This window comes from Anser brachyrhynchus, assembly GCF_964034855.1.
Source record: "Anser brachyrhynchus genome assembly, chromosome: 23".
Lineage (NCBI taxonomy): Eukaryota > Metazoa > Chordata > Aves > Anseriformes > Anatidae > Anser > Anser brachyrhynchus.
In genome coordinates, this window is record NC_137716.1 from 2845848 (window position 1) to 2868801 (window position 22954).

Sequence of the window (22954 nt, forward strand, 5' to 3'; positions counted from 1 at the left end):
CCGCGCGCCGCCAGCCAATGAGGCCCTCGCCGGCGCGTTATTAAGGGATTAGCAAGTTGTCTTGGCTCTCAATTGTAGATAAGTGCCGCATTTTGTATTATCTTTTCACACTGCACCGCGAAGGATGACAAAGAGACAACATGGGTGTCATGGCCTTCAGCATATCATTAAGGGTAATTTGGCTTGCGGGGAGGGGGGGGCGGGCGGGAAGAGAGGGAAGGGAGAAGAGGAGGAGAGAGAGGAGAGGGAGAACCAGCCCCGGAGGAGAGAGGGGATTAAGAAGGAAAAAGAGGAGATTAGGAGGGAAACGTGAGCGGTGCTGGGAGCCGGCGGGCAGGGGCTGCTGCTGGGACGAGGGACAAAGCCGCGGGGCTGGGCCGAGCGAGGTGCCAGATGCAGCCGCCTTCGCAGCCCCCTTCCCGATTTCCTGGCACGGAGGAGCCCAAATCCACGCAGCCTCCACCGCGTGCCTTAATCCACAACACATGCAGCTGCCCAGCCCGGTGCTGCGTGCGCTATGATGCACGGCGGCGGAGCCGGGTGAACCCCTGTCCCCCCCTGCAAGCCCCAGTGCCCGATGCCATCAGCCGGGACCCCGGGGAGCAGTTCCTGGGGCAGCCCCGGCCCCGCTTGGCCCCGTGCTGGCGCTGCCGGCCTCGCCGGGAGCCTGCTCCCCTCCACGGGGCAGCCACGGCAGCAGAAATCCAGCAAAGCCCCCCCTGGGCCTGGGAGAGCTCCGGAGAGCCTGGAGAGCCTGGGCTCTGCCGGTCAATCAATCAATGGGGGATGAAGGCGCCGGTATCGATCGGGGGAGATGGCTTTGCAGAGGCCGCGTAATGGAAACGTGCGTCTGGAGACAGCCAAACGGAGCGGCCGGTGCCACGGGCACCGCCACGAGGGGACGCAGGGCTGGTTGCAGGAGGAGAAATTCCCCCTGCCATGGCCTGCACCCACCCAAACCCCACTCCGGCCCCTTCTTGGGCCCTTTGGGGGCAGGTGCCAGCCCCGGGGGACGCAGCCGGGCAGGACCCCGCAGCACACCGGCACCTTCCTCCACCACAGGGACCAGGGGAGGGGGACGGGGGGAGATGGGGATGGGGACAGAGCATCCTCCCCAGCCGCCCCCTGCCTCCCCTCCCCTTCTGATAATCCTATTTTTGAACCAGGGGATTAGGATCAATACTTCACTCCTAATGCTGCGGTAATACAGTGTTACACCGCCAGCGCCAGTTCCCTGCTGAAACACTTAAGGTAGTTTAAACCCATTTGTGCTGGGGAGTGCCGTGAATTCACAACGAGGTGTGTGTTGGTCTTTTTTTTTCTCTTTTTTTTTCACGGCAGAGGCAGAGCCGTAGCGGTGGCGTGGCGGGTGCTGGCCCTGCTGCCACCTGCTCTGGCCAAATCCAGCTCCCCCGTGGTGCTGAGGAGCAAAAGTAATGGGGGGGCTCAGCCCAGAGCCCTTGTGCAAATGCCCCTCGTGCAACGGAGCCCTCGTGCAAACAGTCGTGGTCCCCGTGCTTTGGGACGGCTCCGGCGCAGGGCGCAGAGGGGAGCCTGGTGATGTTTCGCTCCAGATCGGCTGAGCGGTTTTGAGGCGAAGTCCCAGGGAATAGAAACACAAATATTTCCATCCAGTGCTATAATTATGAATTAGAGCAAAGCTCTGTCTTTATTAGGTGCTAATAGAGATAAAGGGGGTTTTGAAATGCAAGGCACAGCTATATAAATGCTAATTCACCCAGAGACCTCCTCTCTCCCCAGACCGCAGAGTTCCAAGGCAACTTCTCACCAAAAAAAATATGGATGAGCAAACTCCAAGAAACCATCTCGGCAACTTAATTAAGTTTGTTTAACGACACAGCCTTTCCCCTCTGCCCTGGCCAGGCGGGACCGTGGAGCAACCTGGGGCTGGGGCCGCTGCAGCCGCTGCTGGCCGGGGTACACGGGGCACCCCGAGGGGCTCCTGGTGTCACCCCACGGCACTGTCCTGCTGCATCATCCTGGGTCCCCTCGTGGCACGTGGGTGCTGGTGCCATCGTCCCCTGTGCACACACACGTGTATTGCAGCATGCACAGGTGTGCACATATTGCAGGCTGCTCTTACGTGCATGCACACACTGTTGCAGAACGCACACACGCATTGCAGCGCACACGCGTTGCAGCACGCGCTGGTGCATGCACGTGTTGCATCAGGCACGCTGCAGGAGCAGCAGTGCTGCGAAGCACCCCTGTGCCTGCCCTCTGCCCTTCCTCGCTGCACCAAGGCAGGAGGAAGACAAAGCACGGCCACGAGGCCAGGAGGAGCAGCTGTGGAAACCCACGGCCCCGACACGCTGGAGCTTTTGTACAGCTGCAGCAAGCGGCTTCTCCCCCACGTTTCCACCAGACCCCGACCCCACGCAGGCGTTTCTGCAGGGCAGAGCCAGGGCACGGGGGTGCCGGGGGGGGGTCAGCGAGCATCCTGCAGTGGCTGCGAGCCCGGAGAGCCCTGATTTAATCAGGAGATGATTGGGGAAAGGCAGCAGACCCTTTAGCAAACGCTCCTGCCTTCAGCAGGGCTGTAAGTGCTTAAAAGCTTTCAAGGTGGGTTATTAGGGAAATGAGTGGCATGGATCCTAATGAAGGGAAAGCGAGGCTCGATAGCACTCATCCTGCCTTTTATAATCAGCCGATCAATCCCGGCTCCCGTTCTGCTTCTGGCTCCTCTTTTCCAGGGAACTTCTCCCGGCGCGCGGCGGCGATACCGGGATGATTTATTTGCCCGCCGGGTGTGCGCAGCGAGCTGCCGACGGCCCCGGCCTCACCTGGTGCCCTCCATCCCTCTCGCTGTCGCCCCAAATATGTATTTTTCAATTTTCTTCCGCACCGATTTTCAATCAGGTGCAGAGCAACGAGACAATCCAGGCTGAGCCGGCCGGGCTCTGGCCGCCACTCAGCGGAAAAGTGATCACCGCAATTAGCGGCCGGCCTCGCCAGCAGCCCCCGCAGAGGCTGCGCCTCTCGCTCAGCACCCTCCGGGCCTCCCTCGGCCACAGCTCCTGCTGCTGCCCCCCCAAATCCTGGCCGGTTCTCAGGGTGCTGAGCTCCCGCTCAGGGAGGCTGCAGGATGCTCGTGAGCAGTGCTGGCTTACGCCAGTGAGGATCCGGCCCCGCCGTGCTCAGAATAGTTTTCAATTAAAACAAAAATATCCTATAATAACCCACAGAGGGGTTTTTATTTCCTTCCCATTTTTTTTCTTTTTTCTTTTTTTTTTTTTTTTTTTCCGAAATAAATCTATTATGAGGAGCTTAGAGCTGTATGTAAAACCGGCAAGGGACAATTTGAGGATTAGGGATCGGAACTGTCCTGGTGTGACGGGCGAAGAAAGGAAAATCCTGCAGAGCTGGGGCGGCGGCGGCGTGGCCAGCGCGGGGCGGACGGGGGAGCCGGCGGGGGGGTCCCGGTGACGGCTCCGCCAGCAGCGCAGAGACCCCGGGGGGGGTAAAAGGGGCCTGGCACGGTCCCCCCGGACCCGGAGCCGCTACCTGCCTGCCAGCAGCGTGGTTTAGCATAAAAGTCATTTTGCTTTTGGTCCCCCCCCCGACTGCCGCGCTCCCGTCTCCAGGCAGCCGAGAACTTCCTCGAGCGCCGGGCGAAACCCACGGGCTGGGTGCAGATAGCTGTGCGGGGTGAGGAGCGTTTCACCCCCTCCGTCAAGGATAATTGGCTTGTTTACCATTTCCCTGACCCCAAAAAGACAATGAAATTGTGCGCGAAACCAATAGATTTTAGCTGCATGCCCGCAGAGAGAGAGGAGACATAAATAAAAGACAGAGAGGGAGTCGTGTGGCGGGGATGGATAATGAATCCCTAATGGGAGCGATGCTCGCAGCGCGAGCCGGGGCTTTTGGGGACCAACGTTTGCTTTCCTGTGAGGCTGGCCGGGACGGTGTGCAGCGCTCAGCCTGCTGTGCGGGGCTGCTTTGGGTGAAAACGCAGCGATTTGGGCTCAGCCTGCTGCCAAGGGAGGGCGGCCAGGGCAGGGGCTGCGGGGACAGGGCCGGGAGCACCAGCAGGGGACAGCCGCGGCACGAGGGGACCCGCCACCCTCCTCGTCCCACACCCCAGCCCCACGTGTGACGAGGAGCAGTGTCCCCAGGGTGGCTTGTCCCAACAGTGGCCGTGTCCCTGCACCAGCATCCTTGGAGCCCCTTTCCGTCCTCCTGCCTTAATGCACCACCTCTATTTATTCTGCTCCTGTAACTGTAAAATTGATTTCCTTGCAACACGACGCTTGTCTTTCACTACTGAACGCACCCAAATGCTCCAACATAAGACACTGGCAATTTTTAATTAGTTTCCTTTATACCTCTTGCCTCCCAGAGCAGGCATGTGGAACTGGAACAGGGGAGCCCAAGAAAGGAACAGGATCCAGAGACGACAAACCCACTCTTTATTCTTGATATGATTATTAATAATACACGCGGGTTACCTAACGAGGCAGATGGGCTGCTTGGGCGAGGAGGGCAGGGGCAAGCGGCAGCACGTGCAGGGAAGTGATTACGGGATCTGAAAGCTGCAGGGCTGGAGAAGCCTCTTCAAGTCTCTGAGTACGACCTCAAGGCAGCTCACTGCCCCAAGGTCCCATCTGTAGCCAAGCTCCCCCAAACCAGTCCAGCTCTGGTGATCACATCCCTGGCACAACTGGCAGCGATCTGCCTTCCCCATCCCATCCCATCCCCATCCCATCCCGCCCTGTCCCATCCCGCCCTGTCCCATCCCATCCCATCCCATCCCATCCCATCCCATCCCATCCCATCCCCATCCCAATCCCCATCCCATCCCCATCCCATCCCATCCCCATCCCAATCCCCATCCCCATCCCATCCCCATCCCATCCCATCCCCATCCCCATCCCCATCCCAATCCCCATCCCATCCCCATCCCATCCCCATCCCAATCCCCATCCCCATCCCATCCCCATCCCATCCCCATCCCATCCCAATCCCCATCCCATCCCCATCCCCATCCCCATCCCCATCCCAATCCCCATCCCATCCCCATCCCATCCCCATCCCATCCCCATCCCCATCCCCATCCCAATCCCCATCCCATCCCCATCCCCATCCCCATCCCCATCCCCATCCCCATCCCATCCCCATCCCATCCCCATCCCCATCCCCATCCCCATCCCATCCCCATCCCCATCCCCATCCCAATCCCCATTCCATCCCATCCCCATCCCCATCCCATCCCATCCCATCCCATCCCATCCCCATCCCATCCCCATCCCCCTCCCAATCCCCATCCCATCCCCATCCCCATCCCCATCCCCATCCCCATCCCCATCCCCATCCCATCCCGGACCCAGGGGCTGTCAGAGCCCCTCGAAGGCAGGCACACGTGGATGGTGCCAGCTGCGAAGGACTAATTAAAAGAGCCCCACCTCCCACCATGCCCCCCTGATAACGAGCCAGGGTTATTAAAGCATTAAGGGGAGGGCTGGAGGGGGCCCTGCAGCACCCCATGGAGGAAGGTGTGTGGCCTTTGTTGGTGCCCCCAGGCCACGTGCGGGATGCTCAGGTGAGGCACTGGCACCTCGCGCCCTCCTCTTCCTCCAGAGCTGTTAGGGGGCGATGCTGCTGGGGGATCCCAGCCGGAGCCAGGCAGCCCCCAGCCCCCCCACCCCCCCATGCCTGCCATGGGCACGCTGCTGTCCCCCTGCTCCTTCCCAAAAAGTTGCCGTTGGGCTCTTTGGGGGAAATCTCTGCTCAGGCTCAGCTCCTCCCCGCTGCCCGACCTCCCCTCTCCCCCTTGCCCTTGGGGCTGGGCTGCAGGGGGGCAGCTGGGGACTTCCCTATGGGACCCCCTCCCCAGAGCATCCCTGGGCCGGGGAGACCCCAGGAGGCAGGATTTGGGATTGGGATTTGGGGTCAGCTGCTCGTGGGCTGCAGGAGGGCAGCAAAGTGCCGCTGGCAGCGCGCACGAGCGAACGGTCACCGAAAAAGTTATTGGGGAGGGGGGGAGAAGAGGGCGAAAGGAGGAGGGGGAAGGGGAAGGGGAGGAAAGTCCTGCGGCCTCTGCCTTGTCAGTTCTCCGTCTGCTGTCACTCAGCCGCCGAATTCTCCTTCAAGTTGTCATAGCGAGGCTGGAGGGGATTATGCCGAGGCACTGTCCAGAATTGATTCATGTGGAACGCGTGCTTGACTAGCGGAACCGCTGGTGTGAGCGGGAGCCGCTGAGACCCCCTATTTTCCCACCTTCCTCAGACAATCTGGTATTGTTTGGCCGCAGCCTTAGTGATCCCTGCGCCGGGGCTGTGACTGACACAGCTTTGAGGCTCTAAGGCGTATTTTGAATTTCTAAAACCTCTCAGGAAGTCCCCGGGGTGCCTTCTGCCATTGTCTTGTTTCTCCTTTCGCCTTTTTCCCTTTCCACCCCGCGCACCCCTCCCGACGCCTTCACCTCCGCCTCCTCCCCCTTTTTTTTTCTTCCCCTTCCTCCCCTAATTCCAGGCCCTAAAATCCCCACCGCAGTATATATTTTCTTCCTTTTTTTCCCCAATGTTTACGCTGCAGCTCTCTCTGGAGCTGCTCAGCCCGTTCACAAACATGATTTCAAAAAAAAACAAAAAAAAAGGCAAGCCAACTAAAGCTCCAAAAGTTCCCAAATCCTTGATGTGCCACGGCGAAGAAGGGCTTTACTTGTTTGCTTTTAATCAGCTGACACAAGCCCCGGGATGCGCTGAAAAATAATAATAGAAATAAATCTTTCACCTAATCTATCACAGGCGTGCGTCCGTCCTGGCGTGCTCTGGCATCCGTCGTCCGCCCGTGTCCGTGCTCGCTGCTGCCGTCCCGGCTCCGGACGCCGTCTCCCATGGGAAGCCCCGGAGCCGCTGCGGGGCCCCTGCGATGGAGCCGGGCTCTCGGGGCCTCCGTTGGGGTTTTTTGTGCATCGGGGGCCACCAAGCGCCCGCCCGGTCCCCGCCGGCGTCCCCCGGCCTCTCCGCAGCCTCGGCACTCTATAACCATTTCCCATTTCCAGTCTTAATCTTATAGGGATGAATTGAGAATGACCAGCGTAAATACACAGGTGCCACTGGGAGCAGAAACCACTCTTTAATCTCAGATATGAAAACAATTCCCTGCACTGCTCACTAGCAATCAGCAAGTGCTATCAGTGCCGCGCTCTCCCTGGGAACAGGAGAGCTTATAAATATGAATTAGTGCAGAGAAAATCTACTCTCTTACCTAAAGCTAAATGTTATCTGGGTCCCTTTCCAGCAGTGGCTGACATTTCCAGAGTGCTTTTAGTCACATCTGTGGGAAGACAACTCATTTTTTGAGGGGGGAAAAAAAAATAAAAAGAGCAAAAGGAACCGAAGAGGAAGCGGAGGAGCGGGAGGACGAGGTGGGGTGGAGGAAATGCTTCCTTTGTTTGAGGAGGTGAAGGTGGGGAGCCCGAGCTGGCTGCGGGAGGTGCGGGGGGCTCTGCCCTGGCACCTGGGGCTGGCGGGGGGGGACAGGGTGGGGGGCAGCAGGAGTGCAGGCAGGGACATGGGAAACGGTGCCTGAAATGGGGCTGAGAGCAGCACCCCTGGGGATGCCCTGAAAACGGGGGCATTCAGCGTGCGTGGTGCTGCGCTGCCCTGATGGACTTGGGGAAACTGAGGCACGGCGTGGGAGTCGCTCCTGAGGCCCTGGCACCCAAAGGGAGAGCAGAGCACGAGGGATGCGATGGGGTGGGGGGATGAGGATGCGGCCAGGCTGCCCGCAGCCTCCTTTCCCTGTCTCCGGGCACAGCTGGGGGGCCCCGGCCCGCTGCCCCCCAAAGCGCCGCGGTCCTGAGCCGCCGGTGAAGGATGCGCCGCGTGCCCCCGGTGCGCTCCGACCTGCTCCCATCCCCGCCGCCCGCACCCGGCCTCTAACCACCAGCCTCTGCTACAGGCCGCGAGAGCCTCTAATGGGATGCTTAAAGCCGTCTTTTAGGTTTTTAATGAGCGGTTCCTGGCAGGAATGCTAAGCATCGCTAGGTAGACGGGCCTGTGTCTCGCTGTCGGGGTGTTTCTGTGTCCTTGGCTGGCTGAAGTGAGCTCTGACCTCATTTGCTTGGTGCCGTTCAATTAACGAGGCGCGCGGCGCTGGGGAGGGGTGGGGGTGCCGGGGGGACGTTAACCGTATGTATTAATTTCCAGTTCATGTTCCAAACAATTGAGCATCGCCCGGCGGCGGGAGGAGGCGGCCGGCCGCTCTCGGGGGTGCCGCTGCCACGCTGCCAGCGCTGGTTTCGTGCGGGGCTGCGGGGTCTGGGGCCGACCTTGGGGGTCCCCTCTTCGGTCTCGACCCCATCCGGGGCCGGATCCGTGCCCCAAGCAGCACCCCGGCCGATCCCCCTCCATCTTGCGGTTCATCCGAAACGCCGATGGCTGCGCAATTAGACAGAGACGATTTGGAAAAGGGCGAGGGAAGGAGAGAAATGTTTCCCAGGAAGTTAAAAAAAAAAAAAAAAGTGGTTTCAGGCACCAAAATTTATGCTACTCTAAAATGGGTTTTATTCCAGCGTAATGAGAGAACAAAATAATTAATTCCTCTGCCGGAGACAAAAGGCTGGAGGCTCCCTCCAGCCCCGTCTCCCCGTGCGGTGAGGATGGGCTGGCTCCTGCAGCGCCTTGCCCAGTGCCAGGGCAGGATCCGGCCCCTTCCCACGGGCTCGGGCTGGCTTTGTGCCCCGGGGGGCATTGGGAATGGGGTGTGCGGAGGGCAGCCCCCGTAGCACTCATCTCCATCCCACTGCCCAGGCTGGATGCGGCCCCACGCTGCAGGGTCTCCACGGGGGATGCCCGGCCCCCGAGCCCGCTGGCAGTGGCCACTTGCCCGCACCCATTGCCCAAGTGGGGGGGACGCAGGGGATGGGGCGGGACGGGCAGGCTCACGGCCCCCTCAATAACCGCGGTGTCAGGGGGTTTAAAAAGGGAAGGGGGCTGCCCCCGCTCTCCAGACACAGCCCGCTGCTCCTTTTGGGGCTGTGGATAAAGAGGGGGATTGTGCTTGTTCTAGATGAAGTGATAAATATTAATTATGCCAACCAGCCTCTTCCAGCCCACCCTTATCACCGCGCCATAATAAAGTGCGGGCAGGACGGGGATAAATGGAGGCAGAGTCAATTTATTCACTTAGCAGGTCACTCCCTTTAAGAATATCCCTTTCAAACAAGAGTTGCAACCAGATTAGATCAAGCAGGGCCGAGCTTGCCTCCCTTAGATATGATAAAATATTCTAATAAATACTCAGGGAGCCCATTACAAGGAGAACATTTCGTGCCACGAGACCTCTGCGGCGGGTCCTTTTGTGGGGGCTCCCGGCCGAGCTGTGGTGGGGCTGAGCATCGTCCCCGGGGCTCCGCCGGCCCCAGGCCGCTCTCCCTATTTCCTTATTTTACGGTAAAAGACAAAAACGTGCCGCTGGCACCGGGGGCTCGCTGAGGTGCCCCCCACTGCCCTGCGGTGAGTGCAGCCACTAACGAGGGGAGGGATTGGAGCGTGTCAGGGAAATCCCTGCACACGCCGCTCGCGTGTTCGGCAGCAGGGCTGGTGTCACTGTCCCAGCGCGTGGCACGACCCGCGGCCCTGCTCTCGGCCCAGGACTCATTTCCTTCCCTTGTACCTACAAGAGCGACCTCCTGCTCAGCTCCCTTCGGTGCGGGAGGCACAAAGCCTGCGCCCTCCGGGGTGCCCGGCAGCGCGATGGCCCCGGCCGTGCGTCCTGGCCCCATCCAGCCCCAGCCCCAATCCCACCCCAATCCTTTCCCTGTTCCCAGTTTACTCCCGGCCCCATCCCCTCCTATCGCTGTCCCTTCCTATCCCCCTTCCCGTCCCCGATCCCACCCCAGTCCCACAACAACCCCACTCCCCCTCCCCAAACCCTGCCCCCGATCACCCCCAGCACCTCCCCATCCTCCTCCCACGTCCCCCTTCCTATCCCCTTAATCCCAATCTCAATCCCAATCCCTCCCCGCCCCTATTTCCCCGGCTCCCCCCCTCCCCGTCCCCATCCGGTGGCCGACGGCGGCACCGTGCGGCCGCACCGGGCAGCGCCGCTCCGCCGGGACCGGGGCAGGATCGGGCCCCGGGGGCGCTCCGGGGCTCCCCGGGGGGGGCCGGACCGGACCCGGCCCCGGCCCCAAACCGAGCCCCGGTCCCGCCGCGTGGCCCCGCTGCGCTCCGGGGCCGGCGATGGGGCCGCATCCTGCCTCAGGGCACCGGCTGCGCACCCCGGGGACAGCACCGGGCGCGGGGAGGGGGTCCCGCGGGGGGGGGGAGGGGGTGGTCCCGCCGGTCCCGCGGCAAGCACGGGGCTGGGAGTGGGGCCGCGGGTGATGGGGAGCGGCCGGAGCCCCCGGGGGGGGCCGCGGGGCTGGCGGTGCAGTGGCGGCGCCGTGCCGTGGGGTGGCACGGCCGAGCCGGGCGGGGATGCTGCCGGGGAGGGTCCCGGTGCGCCGCAGCCCCGCGGTCCCACCTCCCTCTGCCCCCGCAGCCACGGCCCTGCCTGCGTCCCTGTGGTCCTGCATCCCCGGGACCCCATAATCCTGCATCCCCCTGGTCCCCTATCCTCGGGTACCAGCATCCCTGCATCCCTCCATATCCCTCCATCCCTGCATCCCTCCATATCCCTCCATACCCCCATATCCCTGCATCCATCCCTGCATCCCTCCATCCCTGCATCCCTCCATCCCTGCATCCCTCCATATCCCTCCATCCCTGCATCCCTGCATCCCTCCCTCCATCCCTCCCTCCATCCCTCCATCCCTCCATCCCCGCACCCCAGGGCTGTAAAACCTTCCCCTACCCCCTTCCATCCCTCCCCCCCGGAGAGGAGCAGCAGGAGCAGCCAGCACCCAGGAGTGTGTGTGTGTGTGGGGGGGGGGGGGCGCGCAGCCCCCGCACCCAGCACCCACCCTGCTCGCAGCCGCCCTGTGCCGGGGATGAGGGAGCGCCGAGGGGATCACGGCTCCGCCGCGCAGCCACGCCGCAGCTAACGGTACGTGTCGGCCCCCAGAGACGGCCCAAATATTAATTACGGGGCTGCGTGGGGTGTGTGTGTGTGTGGGGGGGAGCGTTGGTGTTTTGAGGGGGCTGCAGGAACCAGGGTGCAGATCAGGGTGCCTGTGTGCAGGGCACAGCCTGGCCTGCGGGTGCAGGATCCGGCCTGCGGGGCTCCAAAAAGCAAAGACCGGCCCCCAAAAGATGGGGATGGGGTGGTAAAAGGGGGATGCGGGGGCCTGGTGTGAGAAGCAATGGTGGTGGGGGCTGGTGGGGGGGGGGTATAATCCCGGAAGAGGCAGCGTACGTGCCTGGTGGGAAGGGGATTTGTGCCTACGACTCCGTCGCGCTCGATAATCCCAAGGAGCGCTCGCCGCTGGGCCATCTGCATGCGTGGGGGGCGCAGCAGGGGGGGCCGCGGCGATGCTCAGGTCTCCTCTGCCAAGCAGCTGGTGGGAAATCGCCCCCCCCGGCCCCACCATGCCCTCCTCCAAGACGGGCAGCGAGTACTGGATCGACGGCTCCCACCGCGAGACCGCGCTGGAGGATTTCTACGTCGTGGGCCCCGAACTGGGACGGTACCGGGGGGGTCGGGGGGGGGGCAGGAATCCTCCTTGTGGGAGCGCATCCTGCTGGAGGACAGGGAGGCGTGGGTGCACGCAGAGGGGCTGTGGGATGGAGGGGGGACGGATGGATGGAGGGGGGATGGATGGAGGGGGACCCTGTCCTCGCACGTGGGCTGGGGCTCGGGGTCCGTCGTGATGCTGCGGTGATTTTGGGAGCGCTCGCTGAGGGCTTGCAGGCTGGGGCCTGGGTTCCCGTGTGCTGTGCGTCTCATCCCCTGGGTGCAGTTTGTCCGCGGCCTCTCCTCTGACTTCGAGGTTTGGGGCTCCGATGAGCCTGGGACTGTGGCTCGTCCCTCCTGCGAAAACCAAATACCCGAGCCTCGGGGAAGGGACGTGTCTGAGATAAATCCCTCATGGGTTATTGCGTGGATAACGCTCAGGCCTGGATCTGTCCCACCCGGGGCCAGGAAGCCCCGCAGAGGCTCTATGCGAAGCCACCTCGGTGAACGTGGGCATTTTGGTGGAGGTTCCTTTGATTTATCCCTTAGAGGCCCTGATGCGGATCATCGGGCAGGCGATGCTCAGGCTTGGTGCCAGGGCTGGTTTGCCAGGTCCCGGGGGTGCTGTGTGCCACCTCCCGGTGCTCCCAGGAGAGGTGGTGCCACCCTCCCCTCCTGCTCGGGGTGCCCGGTGGCCACGATGCAGCCTGGTGATGCCCAGACCCGGCTCCAGAGGGGTTTTCTCCACTGCAGGGGCGCTGGAAAAGCTCACAGCAGGTCAGGATCAGGCCAGGCTGGGATGCAAAGCACGAGTTGGCTGCAGGAGCAGGACGTTGCGTGGGTCTGGGCCACATCCTGCTCCCATCCACTGCCCCACAGCGTGAGGGTGGTGGAGGAGAGTGGCAGCGCTGGTGCTGAGACGCCCTCCTGCTCCGGGAAGGGGCCGGGGACCCCAGGACATGGCCACGGACGCTGGCCCCGTTCTCTTCCCACCGACTCCTGCCCCTTGAACCACCCACATTTATCTTCCGGAGCAAAGGGCTGGCTCGTCACGGCGCTGCGGACCAGACCACGCGGCTGCCGAGCCAGGGAGCTGCTGCTCGTCAGGCGGAGCCCGAGCTCCTCTGCTTCCCCCCTGCTTAAAGGGGGTCCGGCAGGGCTGGGTGGATGAGCCCCCAGCAGGAGGGAAAGCAACCGGGGGCGGCCAGCACCCACCCGAGAGCCCCTCGGGGTTTCTGTTGGCAGAGGAGCCTTTGGGGCTGAAAAGGAGCAGTTTTGATTAAAGCAGGTGCTGCAGGCTTCTCATTAACACCGGGGCTCAGCAGTGCTCAGCCGGACGTAGGGCGGGGGGACAGGGGCTGCCCCGAGCCCCCCGGCCCCTCCATCCGCCCACCGGGCAATTCAGCATCCAGCTCTAAACGCGCCAGCAGCGGGTGCAGGCTCCTGGCAAATCCCATTGTTTCGACATTTTCCAGTTCATCTGCAAAGCAAATACAATTATCTGCTGCCGCAGTCAGGGTTGATTGCGGGTGTTTACTCGAGGCCTGGAGCAGCAGCAGCCGGGCGGGCTGGGGGTGGCTGCAGCCGTAATGGGGAGCGCAGGGGGCTCGCGGGCTGAGCGTCGTCGGAGGAGCAAAGCCGGGCACCTCCCCGGCTGCTGGGCTTAAAGCGATGCTGAGGGCAGCAGGAATTGGGCTGAAAGCCCCCGTGCAGCCGGCGCAGGCTGAGCGGCGAGGGGGCGCGGGGTCTGGGGCGAAGGGGAGCGGTGCTGGGGCTCGGGTGCTGAGCGGCTGGTGGTGAAATCGGGACAGCAAACACGTCCGTGGGGCGAGGGGCTGCTGTGCTGTGCAGGCCCCCGGCGTGCCTGGAAGCCACAGGAGGGCTGTGTGGGGCTCGGGGGGTGCTTGCTGCTTTTTTCCCCGTGGGAAGGGCACTCGCGTTGGGGTCACAGCAGCGGTGCCCGTGCCTCGGGTTCAGCCCAGAGCCACCCGCCCGTCTCGCAGAGCCGGAGAAGTGGAGGGGGACGTGATGCCACCCCCCCACACTCCGAGCTGGAGCTGTCGCTTGTTTCCCAAGCGTTTTGTTTCCCCAAACAAAACATCGTAGGAGACGTTGTGCAAAAGGAAGAAAAGCGCTTCGGCAGCGCCCAGGGGCTGGGGCTGCCCGGTTCGCCTCGCTCCGGGGGTGCCGCAGGCTGAGCCCCCCGTGCCCCCCGGTACCCAGCACCGCCGTTGTCATGGGGATGCGATTCCCGAGCTCGGCCCCAGGAACTGCAAAACCCGCTCTCGTTTTTCAAGCAAATCGCCGGCTTTCCTGAGAGCCCCCAGGGAGCCCGGCGGCAGCAGCAGCGACACGTGGCGTTACAGCGAAGGGTCGCTCGCGGCCAGGCCGCGGGGTCGTCGTGTTCCCGAGGGACGTTTTGGTGCAAAAAAAAAAAAAAGTGGCTTTGGGGCTTCGACCTTTGCCGGCTTGGTGCTCGCTGTGGGCAGGCAGGGCTGGCGTGTGCCTCGAGCCAGAACGTGAACTTGGTCCCAGAAGGCGGCGAAGCCAAAGAGCAATAAAATGTGGTCGATTACTCGGGGGGTGAGAATTAATCTGCTCCGAGGAGCCAGGCATCAAAGATGAAATTGCAAACTAGCCCCGTAATGGCCTGAAGAAATGGGTTGATTTCACTGTCCAGTGGTTAGAAAACATTATTAACCAGATCTAAAAATTACGGGCAGCTGAGTGGCACAGCTGGGGACTGTGATGGGAACGATTTCTCCTTTGTAACTGGGAGCGGTTTCGCTTGGCGGGGAGGTTTTGTGGCCATGCAGGCACCGTGGGGATGCGGCAGGGACGGGGGGGCCCCGCCAGCACCGCTGGGTCCCCGCCGAGGTCGTCCTTGTGGCTGCGAGCAGGGAAAGGGAAGCTCCTTCCTGCCCCAAAAGCCGCTTAAGGCTTTAAACCGCCTTTAGGATTCAGTTTTAATTAAAACGGCTTTACCGGGAAAGCTGGAATTGATGCGGGGGGGGAACGAGCTCAGCTCCTGGTGCTGGCAAAGGACAGGATTTTGTGACATGGCTGGGGGACAAGTGGGACCCCCCCCAGTCCCTGCTGCACCCAGGCCGCTCACACACCCTCTGCCCTGCCAGGGGAGCCACCTCCGTGGTGTACAGCTGCGAGGAGAAGGGCACGGGCGCCCCGTACGCCGCCAAAATACTGAAGAAGACGGTGAGTGCCCGCGGGGATGCAGGGGTGACGGGGCCCTGATCCGCTCCGAAAGCACGCGGGGCACCGGGACGGGGATGGGCACGGGGACTTCGGCTGCTGGGGCCCGGGGTTTGGGCTGGGAGCGTGGCAGGCTCCGCTTTTGGAGCGTTTTGGGTGCGTTCTGCTGCTGCGGTGGGAATGGCCCCGGGGGGAGCCGCGCGGTGGCCCCGGCAGTGGGGGTGACATGCCTGTGCGGGCTCTGCTTTCCAGATCGACAAAAAGATCGTGAGGACGGAGATCGGGGTCCTGCTGCGCCTCTCGCACCCCAACATCGTGAGTACGGCGCCATGGCACGGCTCCCTGCCCGCAGAGGTCCCAGCCCTGGGTGCCCAGGGGAGGGTGGCGATGTCTTTGTCCTGCTGCGGTGCCAGATGAACCCACCGCCCCACAACCCTGTGCCCAGGTCCCCTCCATGCCCCATGGCGCCCCGCTCGGTGCCAATCCTCCTCCTTTCCCTTTGAATTTTGAAGCCAGGGGTGCGCACAGGGCTCACCTTGGCCCTGGCGGCGCCTTTGAGCTTCCCAGCTCTGCCATCGAGGGGCAGCCCCCCCGCGCCCCCCTCCCCGCTGCCCTGAGATTTCCATTTGGTAGGCAATTTCCATCGAGGAGATCAAATGAATACCAAAGCGAATCGCCCGCCTGTAATGAATCCTGCAAGGGGAGATAAAAGGCGAGGACGGGGCCGCGGCTCCGGGCCCTGCGCCCCGGCGCGGCCGGCCGCGTGTCTCCGGCGCGGCGCTGGGGGGATAACGGCGGCTGGCCCGGCGCAATTCGCAACGCCCGGCAGCAGAGCTAATTCCCCAAGGTGTCAGCAGGGCCGGGGGTGTTGTGTAGCCCCCCCGTCATCGCGGGGGCTCCCGGGCTCCTCACCAGCTCCCTCCTCCTTGTTCGCAGCGGCTTAGTTCCACCGCCAAATTGCAGAAGCATCTTGGAGATGAGCAGCGTTAAAAAAATAACGTGGCAATCCACCTGGCAGCCTACCCTCGCTGTGCTGGCGCTGCAGAGGTGTGGTTCCCACAGGATGGAGCCCCCCCGGGTGGATTTTTGTGGCTTGGGGGGGCCAGGAAATGGCAGCGAGCCGAGAGGGTCTGGTGGTTCCAGCTCATGCCCTTTGGCACGGCTGCGTCCCACCCTGCTCCTCGGAGCAAGAACTCCTCACTTCTCCCCATCTGACGGAGAAAAGCCAGTGGGGAGCCCTGCCTGCCACCGCTCCAAACCCTGCTGTGAGAGGGAGAGCCGAGGGAAGCCAAAAACATCCCAAAAATTGGTCTGAGGGGCGCAAATTCCTGCCTGGCCCTTGCTGGGTTTTGGTGGGGTTCTGCTCGCTCGCAGGTTCAAGTGATTTTGGAGGGAGAGCTGCTGCACACCCTTATTTACAGCGGTGCCTTCCGCCCGTCTGCTATCGTTCAGCACCAACCTCAACAGCAGATGATAATAGGATTGTAAACTTTTGAAGTTAATAGGAAAATTATAGTGCTTCTGTGTATTATTATAATGCAATAAGCTGCCACATAGTGTCTCTCACCCTGCAGGGTATCACGGCTCGTCACCCAGCCTGTGAAGGTAATGATTAAAGCCCCATGAAATTCACAGTGTCACAAAAGTCTTAAGAAGCATGAAATTCTCTGTTTTCCATTAAAAAATAAAATAAAATTGCATTTTTGACGTATTTTTAAGAGACACCCGTTAATTCCAGATTTGCTGCACTGGCACAAAGCACTTGGGCAGGCGTTGCGTGGTATCTGCAACTAAAATCGGAAGAAAAAGGCAGTTTCTTTCATGCTTCTTCAGCCCCAGAACCGTCCCAGGGCCTCTTCCCCCTGTGCCCGCATGGGGCCGGGCCCCGGTGCTGCTCCCAGCGCTGGATTTGGCCCCGGGGCCCCGGAGGCACCGGCACGGTGCTGGCACGGCTGCGAAATCAAAGAGCTCTCGTGGGCTCCGGCGAGCTCCTCTTCCAGTTAATGAGCTTGAAGACATAAAGAGGATAAACGCAAGGCATGCCAGCCTCTCCTCATTCCCAGCCTCATCTTTAATGCTTGATTAAGTGAGCGAGGCTCTTCCAAACAGTTTAACCGAAAAAAAAAAAAAATCGAGTTCAAACAAATAAAAAGGGAAGGAGGGAAACGTGCTGGCTGCGGACCTGTTCCAGCACCAATAAACCTGTTACAGCCCCACAGTCTGCTCTGCACACAGCGAGTCTCTGCTGTGTGTGGCTCCGGAAGGATTTCACCCGATGTGGGAGCAAACGGGGTTTTTGGGGCCTGCCGACGGCGCCCCCCGAGTGGGGCGGCCGCCGCTGAGACCCGCGGCCGTGCCTTGCAGATCAAGCTGAAGGAGATCTTCGAGACGCCCTCCGAGATCGCGCTGGTGCTGGAGCTGGTGACGGGAGGAGAGCTCTTCGACAGGTAGGGCACCCGCGGACCTCGGCCCCCACGGAGGATGAGGATGGAGCGGGGCCGAAGCACGTCCCCGCGGGCTGGGGGGGCGAGGTGCGCATGGTGACCCCTCCGTGTGCCCACAGGATCGTGGAGAGGGGCTTCTACAGCGAGCGGGATGCGGCGCACGTGGTCAAGCAGATCCTGGAGGCTGTGTCGGTAACGTCCCCGTGTCCCCCCCCCCGTGCCAGCCGGACCCCCCCTGCCCCAGGCCTGAGGAGGGGGCGAGGAGGGGAGGCTGCGGCCGGGGCGTCACGGGAAGGTCACCGCCGCGCCACGGCAGGGGTCGGCTGGAAATGGGGTTTCCATGGCAACGGAGGGTTTAAAAATGGAAAGTTGGCAAGGAAAATGTCCTTCCTCTGCCCCGCTGAAGCGCCCGGCGGACGTTTCGGCACGACAAAGGGGGGGGTCCCAAAGACAGCGATGGTGTCGTGCAGGGCTGTGCCCCTGTACCGGGTCCTGCGAGCCCCGGCCACCTCCCCAGGGTCCATCTGCCCCCTCCCCTTCCTTTCTGCATCCCTGCTTTCTCTCTCCGTAGTATCTGCATGAAAACGGAGTCGTCCACCGTGACCTGAAGCCAGAGAACCTGCTCTACGCAGACCTTTCCCCCGACGCTCCCCTGAAAATCGGTGGGTTTGCCGGGCAGCCGCTGCTGGTGCTGCAGCCCAAGGCGTTCCCAGCCTGGTGGCACCCCCCCAGCACGGCCTGGGGGCCCTGGGAGCCATTTGCTGGCACCAGAGGGGTTCCCGGCAGTGCCTCTCCCCTCCGCGTGTCCCCCCAGGTGACTTTGGGCTCTCCAAGATCGTGGATGAACAGGACACCATGAAAACCGTCTGCGGGACGCCGGGGTACTGCGGTGAGCAGCGGGGACGCGGTGGCAAAGAACAGGGAAGCTCTTGGGGGCTCCTGCCCTGCCGTCGTGCTCACCCTCTGCCTTGCAAAGAGCCCAAAATCGGGGATTGCAAGGGCAGCGCCATGTGGCAGCAGAGTCCTGCTGGCCGTGGGTCACCGGCCCCGCTGTGAGCTGCGCGGCTCTGCTCCGGTCGCCAGTCATCGTGGTCGGTCTTGTGCACGGTCCTGCTACATCGCCAGCAAATCACATTTTCCATTAGCCTCCAATTTAATTCCTGGACAGCAGTTTTCCTCAGCAGGGTTTCGGGAGCTTCGTATGCTGGAGACGGGGCGGGGGGGACCAAGGATGCTGCGCCCTGCCTGAGGCCGCACAGAGCTCGGTGCAGTTTTGACCCCAAACTCTGCTTTCAGCCCCTGAAATCCTCCACGGCTGCCCGTACGGCCCAGAAGTGGATATGTGGTCCGTGGGTGTCATCACATACATCCTGTGAGTAGCCCTGCGGGTGGGCGAGCACCCGACGCCCCTCGTCCCCCCCCTACCCTCCGTGCGCGGGTGGCCGCCATGGGCTGGGGCCAGCGGGGTTCTTCGGCCTCCTGCTCCCAGGCTCTGCGGGTTTGAGCCCTTCTTCGACCCGCGGGGGGACCAGTACATGTACAGCCGCATCCTCACCTGCGACTACGAGTTCGTGTCCCCGTGGTGGGACGAGGTTTCCCTCAACGCCAAGGACCTGGTGAGTGACCCGGCGCTGGCGTTCGGCGCCGCGCAGCAGGGCTCAGGGCTGCCAGACGTGAAGCCTTCAGATCAATGCTTCGTTTGTAAAAAAAAAAAATAACAAAACCACGAGTTTGCCAAACAGAACGGCAGCGTCTGAAATGCTTTCTGTCTCTGGACATGATTCAGAAAAACTCCTACCCCCACGTGTCCGTGCTCCTTGCAAATGAGAAGCCCTTGGAGCCAGAGCTTCTCGGTGCCAAATCCCATCAAGGAGGCGAGAAAGCTCTAAGCAGCTTTAGAAACATTACACGGGGTGGCAGGTGCAGGGCCACTGACAAATGACGCTTTTTTGTGTGCCTGAAATTGGCTGCAGGTTAGAAAATTGATCGTCTTGGACCCCCAGAAGAGACTGACCGTCTACCAAGCTCTGGAGCACCCCTGGGTCACTGGGAAGGCCGCTAAATTTGCTCACATGGATAGCACGCAGAAGAAACTGCAGGAATTTAACGCCAGGAGGAAACTGAAGGTAACACGAAAAAGCCCCGTTAAGCCCCAGGATGTCTCCTGCTGTCCTCCGAACCTTGTGGCCACCGAGGGTGGGCTGCTGCCACTGTGGTTTGGGAATCCCATGGCAAATAAATGCTCGGTACACTGCTGGCTCGGGGGAGCAAATGGCATACCTGTACCCCTCTAACAATTGCTGTGCCTTTGCCAACAGGCTGCCATGAAAGCCGTGGTGGCTTCCAGCCGCTTGGGCAACCACGGGCACCACGACTGCTCCAGGAGCGGGCGCAGCCGGGGTGGCCCACGAGGCACGCACCTGCCCCAGGGGCCAGGGAGCGCCGTCCCCGAAGCCACCGCCGCGGCCGAGGACCTCGAGGCTTTTCCTGCCGTGCCCCAGGTCCCCGTGAACGGCGCCAGCTGCAGGAGCTAACGCTGCTCGGCGCCGCGGCCGGCTCACATCCTCGAGCAATACCCCAGGGACTCTCGGAGGCGGCCACGGGCAGAGGCAGGGGCGGAGGAAGCCGCAGCGGGACGGGAGCACCCCGAGCGAGACGCGGCGTGCTGTAGGTGTGCTGTGGGTGCGCGTGGTCTGTGGTGTGAAGCATCCTTCTGTCGTGTCCTGTTGCCAGTGCAGTTGTAGCCGGTCGCTGTGAGTGTGAGTGTCTGTACGGACCTGCGAAAACAAGGCTGGTGACTCGGTCTTCCAACAACTTACAGTTTTGGCCGCTGTGGCTTTAAAAAGTGCCCAAGTGGTTTAAAAAACGAGGAGCAAACAGCAGAAAAAGGATTTCTTTCACCTTCCCTACAAAGGCAGTCAGTTATCTTAACAACAAAGTTTTCTACGTTTCTGTAAATAGTCCTTAAGGGTGCATTACTTATGGGAGAAGGTGAATTTAGCTGATTTCTGACAATCTACGTTCCACCTACATTCGCTGCTACAAGACCCAGCCGTGGGTTTGCTGCTGTATTCCACCAGGGTTGTCGATGCCTTTGAACCCAGCTGTTAGAACCTAGCCAGAGAAAGTGTTTGCCAGTTGTTCCTTCATTATCCCTAGACAGTAGGTGACCTCAGTTTAATTTGTGCTTTTGTTACCCTCCGGTTTCATTTGTTCCGATGTTCAGTCTCGGTGTGGCTACTTGAGAGTAGTAGGACCATTACTGACCAGGAATGCTGGCTTCATTTGCATTCCAGGTTGCAATTTACACGAGTTTTAATGAAGAACAATGCAACTATTTCTACAGAGCGGTGTAGGACTTTGTAACATGTAACGGTGCTGTTGTTTCTTGACTGATGACAATGAGTTTATACACGTTTCTTTGTTTGTTTTTAAAACTAATGAAATCGGTTGACAAACTTCTTGAAAAGAAAATTTCTAGGCAATCATTTGCCAAGCCGCATGATAATAACCATTTGTGGATTTTAATACAGAGCAAGTAACGAGAAAGGAAAAGCCATATCACACGTGCTAGACTAAAGAAAGCCTGTCGGTTGGTGCCAGGCTCAGCTGCTGTAATCCAGCATGGGGCTTGCTGACCCAAGGCACTGCAAGCGGTGTCAATCGTGGTCATTTTTGGTATGTACATGTAACGGCGTGTTCCAGGCAAAAAAAAAAATCTCACCTGGGAGAGAATGAATTCATACACGAAGTTCCTTTTTCCAGGATGGGGATGTACAATCCATTAGCTGATAAAGAAGGGACTGCGAACAAAATGCATCTTTGCTTAAGCTAAAAGCTGCAATCAGAGACACTCAGCTCAGTCCAGAGAGGGTTGGTCAGCAGATCGAGACCTGTAAGCAGAGAGGCAGGAAGGCGAAGGTGACACGGTGACTTTCATACCTAGTTACAGCACAAGTAGAAATCATAAAGACAACATGTAAGGGCTGATCCATACCTTATGATGCTCATTTATGTTTTAGGGTGCTTGTAAAGCTGAATAGAGGAGAGATTGGATGTTCAAGAGTTTTTATTTAATTGGAAAAATATTAGGTGAAGACCAGAAATGTGCTCCTGTTACTGTCCTTCATACCTTAAACAGGGAAGCAGGTGGATAGCATAGCATCGCTTTGGAGAAAGCAAAGGCTAATGGTGTGGGAGAATGGCGTAAGCAAGGGGAAAATTATTCCTGTTGCTCTGCGTTTTGTGGGAGGAGAGGTTGTTTTCTTTCTTCCTCCCTCTGTTTTTAATGTAGAGGCTGCATCTTACAGCGTGCTGAGCTCTGGTCTTCCTCCTACAGGTGTGTTTAGGGTGACTCTCTCCTGCAAACTGCATTTACAATAATGGGGCCAGAACTCCAAGTATGCCATTTACTAAACCAGGTATTAAAAGACTATTTTATATGCTTGGACATGAAATACCTATTTAAACATCTTGCAGGACCAGGCCCGAGTGCTCAGCACACCCACAGCCTGTGAAGCAGGGACCAATGCTGGAAAATGCTAAGCGACATCGCACTGCCTTCAGACTACTCCTGATCTTGCCGAATCATAAGATATCAATTAGATAACAACAAGTAATGTGTCTTCTGTGATAGGAGACATCCGATGGAAAATTGTAAGCAAAAAAAGGAGTTTGTCTCTCATGTTATGTCAACAAAGTATTATTCCACAGATATCAGTACTTAAAGGTAGGAAAAATGTATACTCCTGGGAACAAATCTAATAGGACATGCCATTTTGGTCTGTATGCTGTTTTCAGAATGTGTTTTAATAACTTACTTCTTCAGTATAGTGGTTACATTTTCAATATTGCAGGTATTTATAAAGAAGCATAGACAGAGCTAATAAAATATCAAACATCAGAACGTGTACTCTGTTTTTACTGTTAGCATCAGAGGGCTAAAAATCGACAGGGCTAAGTAACGGCTCGATAAAAGCCTTTTTCTTTTTTGTCCTGAGTTCTGAACCCATTTTCATATGACAACCTCTTTCCAGGCTGCATAACTTAATGCTCTGCGTATCTGTCGATTTATCCGGGCTTTCGGCATTTTCTGTCGTCTAAGCACCGCAGACTGAAAGATCTTTTTAGCGTGTTTTGTCTCCTAGCATAAATAGGAAGACCTTTCGAGCAGGGTTTCTGTTGCACGCGGCCAGCCAGACGCGCGCAGTAATTTAACCCACGGCAATTACAACGCCCTCGTTACGCCAAATTAGAAAGAGCTGCTCTGAGCGGCAGTGCCGTGCTGGGCGCTGGGCTGCGGAGCCCCTGCCGCATTCCCTGCGTAGCGCAGCTCGGGCTGCCGCTGCACCGCGGGGCACGCCGCCAGCACGCTACGTGGGCTCTGCTGACAAGCGGGGGAGGACGAGGGGGCACGGCAGGAGCCCCGGGGGGCACGGCAGGAGCCCCGGAGGGCTGCGGGCAGCTCGAAGCCGACGAGTCAGTAAGGCTAACACCGTGAAGCCGCAGCTCCGGGGCACTCGGGCACTGAAGCCTTGGGGGTCGGAGCGCGTTGAAGCCAGGCGCCACGGCTGTGCTGAGGGAGGAGCGCCGCCTGCCCTCGCCTTGGCGTGACCCTTCGCCATTCTGTCCCTTGGTGAGGGACCAGGGCCCAAGCTGTGCTCTGCCGCCGCCATGCTCGGGGCAGGCCCGGAGGCGAGGCCCCCATCGCCCCC

The 22954-nt window shown here is 60.1% G+C and overlaps 1 protein-coding gene across 2 annotated transcripts; it reads left to right on the forward strand.

Annotated features, from left to right (window-relative positions):
- The first annotated feature begins 5489 nt into the window (after window positions 1–5489).
- LOC308181959 (calcium/calmodulin-dependent protein kinase type IV-like) lies at window positions 5490–22142 on the forward strand. 2 transcript variants are annotated; one of them, XM_080565838.1, is made up of 12 exons: window positions 10430–11019; window positions 11471–11599; window positions 14721–14799; window positions 15049–15111; window positions 17161–17243; window positions 17360–17432; window positions 17812–17902; window positions 18055–18129; window positions 18537–18612; window positions 18730–18856; window positions 19214–19366; window positions 19559–22142. In XM_080565838.1, exons 2-12 carry the CDS (start codon window positions 11502–11504, stop codon window positions 19772–19774), a joined length of 1134 nt encoding a protein of 377 aa, XP_080421964.1. In that variant the 5' UTR covers window positions 10430–11019; window positions 11471–11501; the 3' UTR covers window positions 19775–22142. The 2 variants fall into 2 exon arrangements, with proteins under 2 accessions (XP_080421965.1, XP_080421964.1); XM_080565839.1 differs by lacking the exons at window positions 10430–11019; window positions 11471–11599 and adding an exon at window positions 5490–5563.
- The last annotated feature ends 812 nt before the right edge of the window (window positions 22143–22954 follow it).

Excerpts from the sequence above, each read along its gene's own strand:
- LOC308181959 (XM_080565838.1), top strand. The coding sequence starts at position 11,502 with ATGCCCTCCTCCAAGACGGGCAGCGAGTACTGGATCGACGGCTCCCAC. Across the intron at positions 15,112-17,160 it reads GCCTCTCGCACCCCAACATC|ATCAAGCTGAAGGAGATCTT; the intron begins GTGAGTACGGCG and ends CGTGCCTTGCAG. Across the intron at positions 18,857-19,213 it reads CCCTCAACGCCAAGGACCTG|GTTAGAAAATTGATCGTCTT; the intron begins GTGAGTGACCCG and ends AATTGGCTGCAG.